Raw genomic sequence first — 13,108 nt, forward strand, 5'->3', positions numbered from 1 at the left:
CAATAACTATTTATTAGTGGTGGGACTTGATTAGAAAAGAAATTGACTTGTTTGCAGGGTCTGTAATGAATTAACTGCATTTTAATAAAGAACAATTCAAAAAGACTTTTAGGAAAATAACTTATTGAGTAAATAAACACATGAGCTCTGCAATACTCAAATCCTCACAAAGGCCTCCTCAGGCTAGAAGATAAAAAAAGCATCTCTGTGTCTTAGAAAGTGAGAATATTGCATAAAAATAATATTTTCAAAATGTCATGGATATGGTGTCTCATATTCCCCTGCAGAATGCCTCCCTCATGGATTCGCTTTGGGTTCTGGTCGGGTCAGTTAGCTGAAAATAACACCAAGATCATTGGAGCAGCTTTCAGAGCGTTTGGCAATGTGGGTCGGTACAAAGTCCTGCTGGAAAACAAAACCAGCATCTCCATAAAGCTTGTCAGCAGAAGGAAACTTGTAGTGTCCTACAAATCCTGGCAGATGGCTGAGTTGACTGTGGAGTCCAGAAAACCCAGTGGACCAGAACCAGCAGACAACATGGCACCTCAAATCACCACTGACTGTGCAAACGTCACACTGGACTTCAAATGCTTTTCCACTCTCGCTCCAGACTCTGGGACCTTGATTAGATGCAACTTTTACTGGACAGCTATAGATTACAGTGTGTAGATTCACACTGTGAAATGATATCACAAGTAAGGGAAGCTTGGTAATACCTACAGGTATTATTATTTTCTTTAAGTAAGTTTTAGTCACTTTATTAACAGGGACTAAAGCAGTGGTTCTTAACCTTTTTTGAGGTACCGAACCCCCCAGTTTCATATGCGCATTCACCGAACCCTTCTTATTCCTCCTAATCTACACCCCCTGACACACAACATACTTTGCGGTATTCTGATTTAGTAATGTAATTATATTAGCTGTGTTACCACCCCCACGCCACTAGAGGCAGTACCAACCCCGAAAAGATGCATCTAAGGAGCAGATTTAGACTATAGAATTTGGTAAAAAGAGTGGAGCTCCTTCAATCAGGGCTCCTCTGCAGCTCTGATTGGCTAAGCAATGTAACGTGATCCTCTGATTGGCTAAGCAATGTAACGTGATCCTCTGATTGGCTAAGCAATGTAACGTGATCCTCTGATTGGCTAAGCAATGTAACGTGATCCTCTGATTGGCTAAGCAATGTAACGTGATCCTCTGCAGCAAGTGATGGCAAAGCGGGGCGTCATCACGACTTTACACAAGTGTGTCTTTACCTCCGCGGCAGAGGCTCCGCCGAACCCCTGAGACCGACTCACCGAACCCCTGGGGTTCGATCGAACCAGGTTAAGAACCACTGGACTAAATTTGGATAATTTGGTCCAGTGGTGATAATTTGGACTCTGCTACAGTAAAAACAGTTAAATTAACTGTTGAGACAAAGAAACCGTATTAAACCACACCCATCTGGCCTGAAACACAATCAAACCTTAACATAACTTAAGGCTCTCCGTAAAACAGACTAAAGTCAGTGCAGTACTCACATGCGATGATGTTGCCGTAGCGGTTCTTGTTGCGGTTCTCGTCCTTCTTGGCCGTCTCCCAAGGTGCTGTCTGTCCCTCCGCCAGGGCCTGCAGAGGCACATGTAGACATGCATGGGCTCATGTGTGCACAAACACAAACTGTCATGAAACCGAGAAGGAACACACAATAATATGCATGCACATATGGTGGGAACCCCGGAGCTCATGCAGCAACACTTTGGCTGGCGCGAGTTGAAACTGCAACATGAATATGCATGAAGAGGCATCACTCTGGAGCACTTGTGACACCAAAGGTGGGGCTTAAACTCTCTCTACAATTGCAATCTGATGAGTCTTATGAAAACATTTCATTCAGAGGTAAACTAGGAATAGTTCAGAGAAGTCGGGCATCTTCTGGGATGTTTGTGAACTCAAAAAACAAAAACAAAAGAAAAAACAGCGCCAGTTCCCTCTTCCAGCCTGGGTGGTTGTAACCTGCTAAAGCTTCCACTTTTTGCCAAAACCCAAACAGCAGTAAGCAGAAAAAAAATCCTACCAAGCATTGTGGTTTAGTTGTTATCGCAAAGATCTTATTACACTTGAATTAAGACAAAACTAACTTACAGGTAACTTTTTCACAAGCTATAGGAGATTGTCTTAGGTAAATATTTCACTTATAACAAGAAATCTTTCCTATGTCATAAAAATATTATCTGCTAGTGGAACTAGTACATTTTTATCCAAGTTAAGCAATTATTGATGTAAAACAAGCTCATGTTGAAAAGTTAGTTTTATCCGAGTTATTTGCACTAAACCAAAAATACTTGGCAAAATTTTGTGTTTTCAAATTTCACAGTATTTAAAAAAAAAAAAAAGGTACAAAACAAAAAGAGAACAAAGTTAGTATTTATTGTTCTCCTGGGTTCCAGTGAAGGAACATTTACTCATCCTTTGTTAGAGGAGAAAAGACAGATTGTCTGCGCTCCCTGCTGAGGCCAGCAAGGACAAAACCTGCATGAGCCGCTGATACGGGTTTCTGCTTTATGCATTCTTCATCATGCACTTTGGTGAACAAACTACTGTACTAACACCCCATTCAATGTATGTGGGATCATATACGCGTATATTATTTTTGTTGAATGCACTTTGAGTGGAAGAGAATATGACAAAAATGTCCTTTGCAAGCATCTGTGGAGCAACTAAACCCCAACTCTCAAAGGCTGCCATATGGACGCTGAACTATTTTAGAACAACTCCTCCAACGCTCTCAGGTCACTCATATGCTCAAAATCTCCCAGGAGGGACAAGTGAACAGCCCCGTTTTTGAGTCCATTAAGGGCTTAAGAAGGCCAGACAACAGCTTTCACTTTCAGACAGCGATCTGACCTACATGCACACACACAATAAATGCAACGAGACAGAAAAATAGACACCTAAACATATCGCTTAGTCAAGCAGAAAATTGATTCTGGCACATGGAATTTGTATGTTTTTGTGTGTAAAAGCAGCGTAAGTGTTAAATACTGTAGATTTGTTTCTATCCTAAAACAAAAACAGGCAGAGAAATGTTAAAGGTCTGTGTGTGTTTTTAACCATGCGAATGTTTAACCTAACCAGGTCATTTAGCTGGACTATAAACTGTAATTATTTCAATAAACAATAATATTGTTGTTCTGAGATAATAGCATAAGAATGCCAGTTCACCTTCTCAAAGATCAATAAATATAAACCTTATGCTGAACTGGAAGATATTTTAGCACAGCCACTAAATGCAATTCATTAAACGGAAATAAAAATAAACATGACCAAATCCTAAATAAAATGGATCATGTTGTCTCTGTAAGCAACAGAAAACAATCAATCTCATTTTAATTTATCATGTGATTAGTTGATTAATTGCTTCCTGCGACAGGTATATAGAGATCAGCACTTTAATGCTTTAAACCTCTCTGCTTCCCCCTCCAATGTCAATGTCAAATTTATTTATATAGCACTTTAAAAACTGGTTTAAAACGGCACCAAAGTGCTGTACAAAAATGATTATAAAGAAAGTTAGACTAGGCTAAGTCAAATTTCCTTTAAGTCATGTTTACATCATTTTATGCTGTATATAAAACCAACTGTAGGAAACAGTCACTTGGTTGTACTATAAAATTGATATATGTGCCTGGAAAACACTTCAGTCATTATAAAAACACTAAATATGACTTCAAATTTGACTTAAGGGAAATGTTACTTTGTAATTTAACACCTTCAACCTGGGTCTCTTTAAAAACTGCTCTTTCTGAAACTCTGCCTCCAGGAAGTCGTCACATCACTCCTTGATTAACCCTTTAACAATGTTTTTACCAGTGCTGCACTCAGAAGTAGCTCGCAGAATAAGCTCAACGGATGTGCAGTTCCACCAGGTGTTTGCTAATTGCTGTTGGCTAGTCTTTAGGAGCTGAGTGGGGCGGTCGCAGGGGAAGGCACAGCTCTGCGGTGGACGCTTGGAAACTACAGCTCTGAGGCGGAGCTTCGTCCTTGGAAGCAGAGCTAGGTCCACTCAGGTGTTTTTCACAGCTGAGTGGTTGCCATGGAGATTAAATAATTTCTCAAACATGCATGAAAGAATCAAAGCAACATTCCAGGCATGTTTTTGATGGGTTGAAAATAAACTAAATAATGAAGAAACTACATATAGAGATGGGAAAGTTGAAGCTGCAGCTCATGCAAATGGCACATTGCAATAACCTGATGGCTGCCTGATTTGTTTCAGGTGCCGCATTTAAAAAAATAAGTTGGGTTTCACTTGAAATGGAAGAAGTGTACTCCCACTGGGGAGCAAAATGTTGACAATGTGGCTGCTGTCAATGTTAGTGAGGTTAATCGGTTTCAACACAGTAGGTCACATCTCACACAGAGACGGGGACAAAAAGACGCCATATGGGGTGTGTGAGCAGACAGAGGCAGACGGAGGCAGCCGCTGCACTGGGGACCGAAATGTGACCATATACATAAATACATAAGTGAAGCACTGCTGCTGTGCTGAGATGTGGGCTACTTTTATGAGGCAAAAGGACATTTTCTTTTCCCCTCATGGTCATTTATACACATCAGTTCACTTGCTGTTTCTGGCCCTAAAGTTCAGAAGGAGAAAAGTTGTCTAAAAGCCTCAAACACCTTATTTCTTTATATTCTACACCTGAGCACCCAGACATCACCTGAATCTGTTCAAGACAGATGAGAAAATAAACTTTTTTAGATCTGACTTTGTTTCTAACATTCATACTAAAGTGACTGATGGACCATTTAGGTGCAAAAAGGACCAACCAGTGCAATGTTGATATAACACAGACCACCTAACAAAAATGCATCTTATAAAATATCTTTAATCTATTTATTACCAACAGTCTGTAAGAAAAACCACTTTTTACCCTCTGAATAAATAGAGCTTCCTGATTGGCTGGTTTGCAAACGCCAGCCAATCAAGAGCCAGCATTTTCCGAATCAGTTTCTTAAGCTACATTTTCTTTTACATATTTTAGATATTCTCTACAAAAAGATTGGGAATAATTGGGTTTTCTGTGAATTAATTTGGAGTTAAAAGCTTAAATCACAGCCAGGCTGGGGTCAACTGTAATTCCTTATAGTATTGCATTTTCTTTAAAAATATATTTCTCCTTTTTTGTTGCTGTTAGGGCCATTTAATATTTATTTAAACATCTGAGGATTTCTGGATGAAATATATTTTGAAATATTAAAACTAAAACAGAAATTTTGACTTTTATGCTTTAGAAGTGAGAACTTTGGAAAAAAAAAAACACATTTTTAGAGTATGTCACACTCTTTTCATACTTTCCATCCCTGAATATTCACAACGCAGTGTCTGTACGCTCACATTGAAAAAGACTCGGTAAAAGCTGGACGCTAATTCATCACACAGAAGATTCAGATGTGAAGAAATAAGCCTGGATGTACATTTCCGGCAAACAGAGCAGACAGTATGTTGAACAAAATGTTGAGAAGATAAACTTCCAAAGTCGTCTAATGTGGATCAAATCAGTTGCTGCTGGAGACAAGTGGAATCATAAAAAAAGAAGTCCCACTCTGCACGCGCGCGTGTGTGTGTGTGTGTGTCCCCTCGTTACACACAGATTCACACACACTCAAGAATAAATCACATTTTCTCTCCCCTGAAACGTATCAGTGGGTTTGAAGCGAAATGACAGGAAGCAAATGAAAATATAAGTCGCAGTATCACGGAGGGACAATTTTCAACACGCATGCAGAGTCGGTAATAGAAAATATTCATTCTTCTGAGAATGGGAGGCTGAAGGAGACGAAAACAGACTCTTCCTGGTGCCTGTCCTAACATTTATCTTCAGAGACAAAGAAATAAATCAGGATGGATTTTAAAGGACAGAGGAAGGGGGGGGGGGGATAGCCAAGCAGAATAATAAATTAGAGGAAAGAAGTAAATAAGTTAAATAAGACAATGCAATAATTTGAAAAATGTTCCATGATAAATGGTGCATTAAATTAATTAGTTAAATGTTGATAACAGCGAAAGAAGAGGAAGGAGAAACTGAAAATGAAGTTAATTTGTTCTGGTCATATATTAATAATAAATATGAGCCCTTTGTCTCACATGGCAGCTGTTGCCTTCATGAAAGGCGACTAATCAACTCAACTCAACGACTTAATACTGCAAAATGTTGACAAAATAAAGGAACCCGATCACCCAGGCCTTGATTCAAAAATTGTTTTTTAATTTTAAAGTAATTGTTTGAATGCTAACTGAACATGCTAATTAAACATCAGGAAGAAAAGTGAGACTTCTTATTTTTACATTGTACACTTCAGCTTTTCATATGCTGCCTCCATTTCAGGGAACATTTATGTTTTATTCAGTACTTTTGTTTTCCTCCATTTCTGTCAAGTTTTAATTCGTCACTTCATCCAACAAAGTGTTGAAAGTCCCATAAACTTACTAACACGTCACATAAAACGTGTTGCTGACTGTGGAAACTGATTTCTGATATCAACTTTTCGGGTGAAACAGGTGAAAACACCTGAAAGATTCAAGCTCTTTAACTCACACTGCAGTAAAAGTCATTCAGGTTCTACAAACTAAAACATTAAATGTTTCTTGCATCATTTAAGCTAAAGTTTAATCTCCAAATGATCAGTTTATAATCTTGAGAGCAAACACCCAACCTCTAAATGACCTGTTGTATTTTTGCTTTAGACTTTTCTTTAAAGACACAAACGTACATGTCAAGTAAAGATACTGCAGTGATACAGATTCATAAGTTTGTAAACCTGCACATCTTTTTTAAGGCTTAAGTTCTGGTCTGTGTTTCCCTCTGACTTTTTGAGTGACAGTGGGTTTCCCACTGAGCCCACTGAACCAGGACCGGTTCTGAATATCTGGTCCTTTCATCCCCCACCAGGTTCTGATTTCGCTCCATCAAAGTTTCCCCCCGCATTTGTTTTATTTCAGCAATTGCGTCATCACTGATTAGAACATGTTCAATTGAGAAGGTAGTGTGAGTCTGTGGAGAATCAGCATTTCAAGCTTTATGAAACTAACGGATTAAAAAAGCATAACTTCTAACATGGATTTATCTTTGTGCTTCAAAACGAGGGGCTACGTCTTTGCCAGCCTTGAGTTTTGTCCCAGTTTCTAATGTGTTTGAAAGAAGAAAGTTGAAGTAGGATTTTCTGGCTGTAACTAGCATTCTTCACACTCACCAACGACATTTTTGTAGTTTATGTTTATTATTTTCCCCTTTAATAATGAAGCGTGCTCCATGGGAAAATGTAAAAACTTTACAACATTGAAGAATAAAGGCAGAAAAAGACAAACAATCCTTAATGTGGTGTAACTACGCCAAGAGTGAGCTAATGCTTCTTAAAACACTAAAAACATGTATCCCTCATATCTGCATTCATATAACCTAAAGAAAGCATAAAAAGCTTTTTTGGCAGCAATATTTAGCTTTCCATAACTGGAAAGCTGATTATTGCTTCACCCCGTCTACATGCTTTGCTTTGTGAGTCGGTTTGTTTGTGTGTGTTTACCTCATATTCCTCCTTAAACCCATATCCTTGTCCACATTTCATCTGTGTGATGTGCTGCAGGAGATCTGCAACTCGAATAGCTGGCTGGAACTGGCCCGCCTGGAACTGACCTGTGAGATCAAAGCCGTTTTTCACACAAACTGTTGAAATAATCTGGACAGAACTCATTGAACAAAATGTGAAAAACAAAGTTGCTTCTTTTGGATCAACTCCTTTGGCTTTAATGGACCCTAACCAGGGTCCTGTCAAGCCCTAGAAGCAGTTAAAGTACATATCAAATTAAACGTGGGCAAAGATTTAGGTAGGTAAAAATAGTTCCATTGTTTGTGTGGATTTATGGTGGTTACACTCTGAAAAATGACTTTCTGGTTGGAAATGCAACAAAAATAACAGCTGAAGCCTGAATATTGACCATTAAACTTTGAGCTCACCAAGAAACCTAAAGTTCAGATCCAATATGGCTGCCATTTCTCACCAAAAAACACCAGTTGCATGTGGGGATGAGTTGCTGTGATATGAATTCAGTTCAGCCCAGATTGAAAACAAATGTCTCGAGAAACTTTATAAGGTGAAGGATCCAGTTGACGTACCGCTCTGGTAGGAGAGCTCCACAGACTCACAGCCTCCGTAAGGAAAACTCTGTAACGTCAGGGATGGCTGGGCCAGAGACGGCTGGCTTCCATCTGTTCACACAATGACACAAGAATAGTATTATTTCATTTAGAGAAGTAAAACATGAACTGCAGAAAAACATTACAGTAAAACAGAAAGGAGAAATGGAAGAAAACCAACACAAAGTTCAGGAACAGCAAAGAAGACATGAGTCTGTAATAGAGGCGTCAGAATCCCAGTGTTGAGTGTTTAATAAATAAAACGACATTCTGTTCACTGCTGAGGTCTTACGGTGACTGACAACCAGTCAGCTCACAGACTGGATACATGCAAAGTGTGTCGTCGTCTTTGTCTGAAGAAGGAAAAAAGATGTGATGTGAAAATGCAGGACTCCATGATTCCTTAGTAGAGCTAATTGCATCTTAATAACTTCTGTCGGTTTATTAGTGGGCTGAGGTAGCTTCTACACTGCAAAAAGTCCCCTTTCAAAAACAAGAAAAAAAAGTACAAAAATAAGGTACAATTTTCTTAAAATAAGAAAAATTATCTGCCAACAGAACAAGAAAATTTATCTTGTCAAGATTTTCTAAAACAAGAAAAAATATCTAACTAAGATAAACCTACAAATATCTTAAAATTAGTGTATTTTTACTTAAAACAAGCCAATTTTACTTATACGAGTAAGATATATTATCTTATTTTAAGAAAAATTATCTCAAGTAAAGAAAGTTACTCAACACTGAATTTCTTGAAATAGCGTAAAATTTTCTTATTTGAAGAAAAATGTTCTATGTATTAAGAAAATAAATCTCATATATTCTATTTGTATTAGTAAAATTGGCTTGTTTTAATTTTAATTGTATACAATTAGTCAATAGAAACACCAGTTTCCTGTGATAAATTAAGGATAATTTGCTCAAACAAGAGAATCCAGAAAATTGTGTTTTGTTAGAAGTGATAAAGCAATAAATGTCTAAAATAAAATGTCAGAAGCAGTTAGTGAGACATGATAGTAGTGATAAAGGTAGCTATGATAGTAGGTAGCTATGATAGTAGGTAGCTATGATAGTAGGTAGCTATGATAGCAGTAAGAGGTAGTTATGAGAAAAATTACAAGAGCAAGAAGAGACATGAGGGGGGGGGGGAAACACTGTGACTGCAGAGAAAAGAGCAGGAAGTTTAAAAAAGGTCAGTTTGCTCACTGGAGGCAAAGTTCTCTGATTAAAATCTTCTGAACTTATTTTCATTATATTTGGCACCAAAGCAAGAGTTTGTGTCCAGTGTTGGGTCAGCAGGTTTGTACTCTGTAGGATCCAAATGACTTCAATAAAACCATTAAAACAGCAACTTTACTGCTTTGTCTCAGGGCTTTACCTCCTGAAGAGGTCTACAGCTTTATGAAATGTCTTTAAATTAAAGTTAACTACTTATAAATGGATATGCTTGTGTGATGACCTCTCTTTGACCTTTTAGATCAAAGCAGTGTTGGTTGATTCTCAATTATGCTGTGTGTTTTTCCCATATGCACAGTTTCAGCTTCTCTGTATTATTAAACTTTTTCTAAGTTATGTTTCCAGAGCAGCAGGTCAGTCCTCCTGAGGTAAGACTGCTGCTTCCAAACACATTTTTAAAATTCATTTTCAACAATCACCTTCCCTTAGTCACACTTTTTATGCCTTTTTTATTTTATTTTCTCTTCCCTTTGCTTCATATGCATCATGTGGCTATTTAACGAATGTGTTTGCACTTCCAACTAAGAAAATATGTGTAATAGAGAGTTTTCATCAGAGGTCGGAGACATTGGGCTGTCATACAACATGATGTTCCTTTCCACCAATCTGCTGCTTTCAGTGAAGGAAATAAGCTCTAGAAGAGCTAAACATTTAGAGCAGTGGTTCTTAACCTGGTTCAATCAAACCCCAGGGGTTCGGTGAGTCGGTCTCAGGGGTTCGGCGGAGCCTCTGCCGCGGAGGTAAAGAGACACTTGTGTAAAGTCGTGATGACGCCCCGCTTTGCCATCACTTGCTGCAGAGGATCACGTTACATTGCTTAGCCAATCAGAGGATCACGTTACATTGCTTAGCCAATCAGAGGATCACGTTACATTGCTTAGCCAATCAGAGGATCACGTTACATTGCTTAGCCAATCAGAGGATCACGTTACATTGCTTAGCCAATCAGAGGATCACGTTACATTGCTTAGCCAATCAGAGGATCACGTTACATTGCTTAGCCAATCAGAGGATCACGATACATTGCTTAGCCAATCAGAGCTGCGGAGGAGCCCTGATTGAAGGAGCTCCACTCTCAACATGGATTTGAACTTGTGTCTTTAATTACTTCAGCAAAACTCACAGTTTTTACCAAACTCTGTAGCTTTCGGTGAACTTCTAAATCTGCTCCTTAGTCGCATCTTTTCGGGGTTGCTACTGCCTCTAGTGCCGTGGGGGTGGTAACACAACTAATATAATAACATTACTAAATCAGAATACCGCAAATTTTGTATAAATTTTTCATTCTCTTAAGAATGTAGAGAGAATTAAATAGTCTAAACAAAACCTTAAAGTGGTTCCAGTTTCTCTCGATGGCCAACTTGTTGAAACTGTGGCAAATTTTAAATACCTTGGGTCGTTCCTGGACAGTCAGCTCAACTTTTCTGAAAACACCGACTATATGTTGAAGAATTGTTCTCAGAGACTCTACCATTTAAGAAGACTTAGTGATCTTGGGGTGGGTCACCCCTATGTCTTGAATTTGGGGAAAAATTATCATATTTTATTTATCACTACAGAAGGGTTCAGTGAGTGCGCATATGAAACTGGTCGGTTCGGTACCTCAAAAAAGGTTAAGAACCACTGATTTAGAAGCATTGGCTGATGCGCGTCCATGCAACTGGTTTTGCTGACTCACCACCTCATCAGCTTCGTTTCACATACAAAACAGTTCAATGTGAACACCGAGTGCACATACACTCATAAAAATGTACCTTTGCACGGACGTCCTCAGACTCAGCACGAGGGCGGCCGTACAAACAGCAACACTAAGGACTTTTTTAGAAGTTTTCTCAACCATCACAACTTGTTTTATCGAGTGACTTTAAGCACAGGAACAAACAGACTCACTGATAAAAACTGACAAAAAAATTGTCAGATTCGGATGTAATGTGGTCCACATGCAGATCAGAGACTAATGTGTAAATAACTTGTTTTCCAAGGTAGTGTCACAAATGACTTAGTGCTGTCAATCACATTCATGTACACGCTGCTAAACCGTTTATCCGCCATTATCAGTGGCCATGCTAGTTAGCCTTAGCATTGGTGGCAGCTGTGCTGAACCAGTTGTAGTGCAGCAGAGCGTAATGGGGGGTTGTGAGCGGCGCTTACACCCCCCCCCCACATTACATCTTCAATCTGAATGTTGCATCCCCACAGTTCTGCTGCATTGCCAACCTGCTAGATCTAAAGTACCAACAGCTGTGGGTCAGTTTCCAGTAAGCGAGGATGCAACAGCTGCACGACTCCTTCACATCCACCAAACTGCCTAAACTGAGGATGCAACACAGTTCCATCCTCAGTTTAGGATGGAACTGTGGTGGATTCACATCCACCAAACCGCCTAAAAGGCTCAACAGCCTGCTGACCATCATCATTTGTTAGGCAGTCTGCTTCATGAATTGCAAATGCTTGTTTTTTTTCTTCACCTAAATTGAGACACGTTGGTGTGCTGACCTTATTGTGACGTTTAGGGTGTTTGAAAACACATGATAAGCTCACCAAGGTCAAATATGCAGTAAGCCAGGCATGAAATGAATTCATAGCAGCAGCTCCACAACAGTGACTATGATGGAGAACATCTCAATGCTAATGGCTGGATTTATTGACCTCCAGAGGCACAAATGTGCGCGTGTGTGCATGTAGGTTTGTGTGTGACAAGACAACACTATCATGCATGAAAGTGTGTGAGTTTGACTATGCAAGTAAGAGAAAATGGTGTACAGGGTTAGAAGTGTGTGCTGGGAGTTTGTGCACGAGTATGAAGGTCATTTATGCCGTCACTGTGTGTATGTTAATGCAGTCCTTCATGCTCAGTGGTGTGTGTATTATAAAGTTCCTACTTCCTTCCCTCTGACTTTATTAAGACTTAGTTATGGATGACTTGGGCTCCTAGTGTTTCTTAATTCCTCCTACAACACTCCACCCCTATTTCTACTATGGCAGTACAGTAAAGTGTGCATTATGAATTGTCAGCTGCGTATATATGTGTGTGCTCATCCTGGCATGTGAGCAGGAATGCAGAGATGGCTCTTGATCAGATTTGTTTGCACTGGAGTTCCACCGAATTTGGAGGAATCGTGCATCAGCCGGGTGCCTGACTTCTGGCAGAGGAGCCAAATGAATAACCAACGGAGTAGTCCAAGATCCAAGAACCAGAGACAGAGAGTCAGAAACACCTGGTGCCATTTTTACCATGAAAACAATAACCGATGGACTCAATCACAATGGCCACTATGCACACACTCTGCAAAAAACTCCACTTCCACTAAGCCAAAGGTGGAAATATACAGGATCCCACAATAACCTACATTATATATTTTACTCAAGTTTACTACAAGATCCAACCAAACTGAAGACAACATAATTACAGCAGCCGTTGGATTTCTGTAAGGAACATATCTTAATCTGTACACGTTAATTACAGGACACATCACCAGAACCTCAGCAATTAGATCCTGAGGAGTCAAACAATTACTGCAACTGAAATATAAATCATGTTAAACAACACATCCTTACAGTACTAAGTTATGTATTAAATTACAAGTGGATGGTAATGGCTGAACATGCTAAAAATCAATGCAATTAGTACAAGATGCATCTCACACAGCTTTTACCGTGAAGCTTTAGAAACCCAATAATACCCAATAAAACCC

The 13,108-nt window shown here is 39.2% G+C and overlaps 1 protein-coding gene across 6 annotated transcripts in view; it reads right to left on the reverse strand.

Moving 5' to 3' along the window:
* ptprt (protein tyrosine phosphatase receptor type T) overlaps positions 1 to 13,108 on the reverse strand; it is a 311,147-nt gene that overhangs the window by 41,783 nt on the left and 256,256 nt on the right. For all 6 annotated transcript variants that reach the window (XM_081606784.1, XM_017304835.2, XM_008408309.3 and 3 more), the window contains 3 exons: positions 8,160 to 8,252; positions 7,570 to 7,679; positions 1,524 to 1,611 (listed from right to left, as the gene is read on the reverse strand). In XM_081606784.1, coding sequence (XP_081462910.1) covers positions 1,524 to 1,611; positions 7,570 to 7,679; positions 8,160 to 8,252 — 291 coding nt within the window. The remainder of the gene's footprint in view (positions 1 to 1,523; positions 1,612 to 7,569; positions 7,680 to 8,159; positions 8,253 to 13,108) is intronic.

The sequence above is a fragment of the Poecilia reticulata genome, chromosome 5 (assembly GCF_904066995.2).
Source record: "Poecilia reticulata chromosome 5, P_reticulata-male-v2, whole genome shotgun sequence".
In the NCBI taxonomy this organism is placed as follows: Eukaryota; Metazoa; Chordata; class Actinopteri; order Cyprinodontiformes; family Poeciliidae; genus Poecilia; species Poecilia reticulata.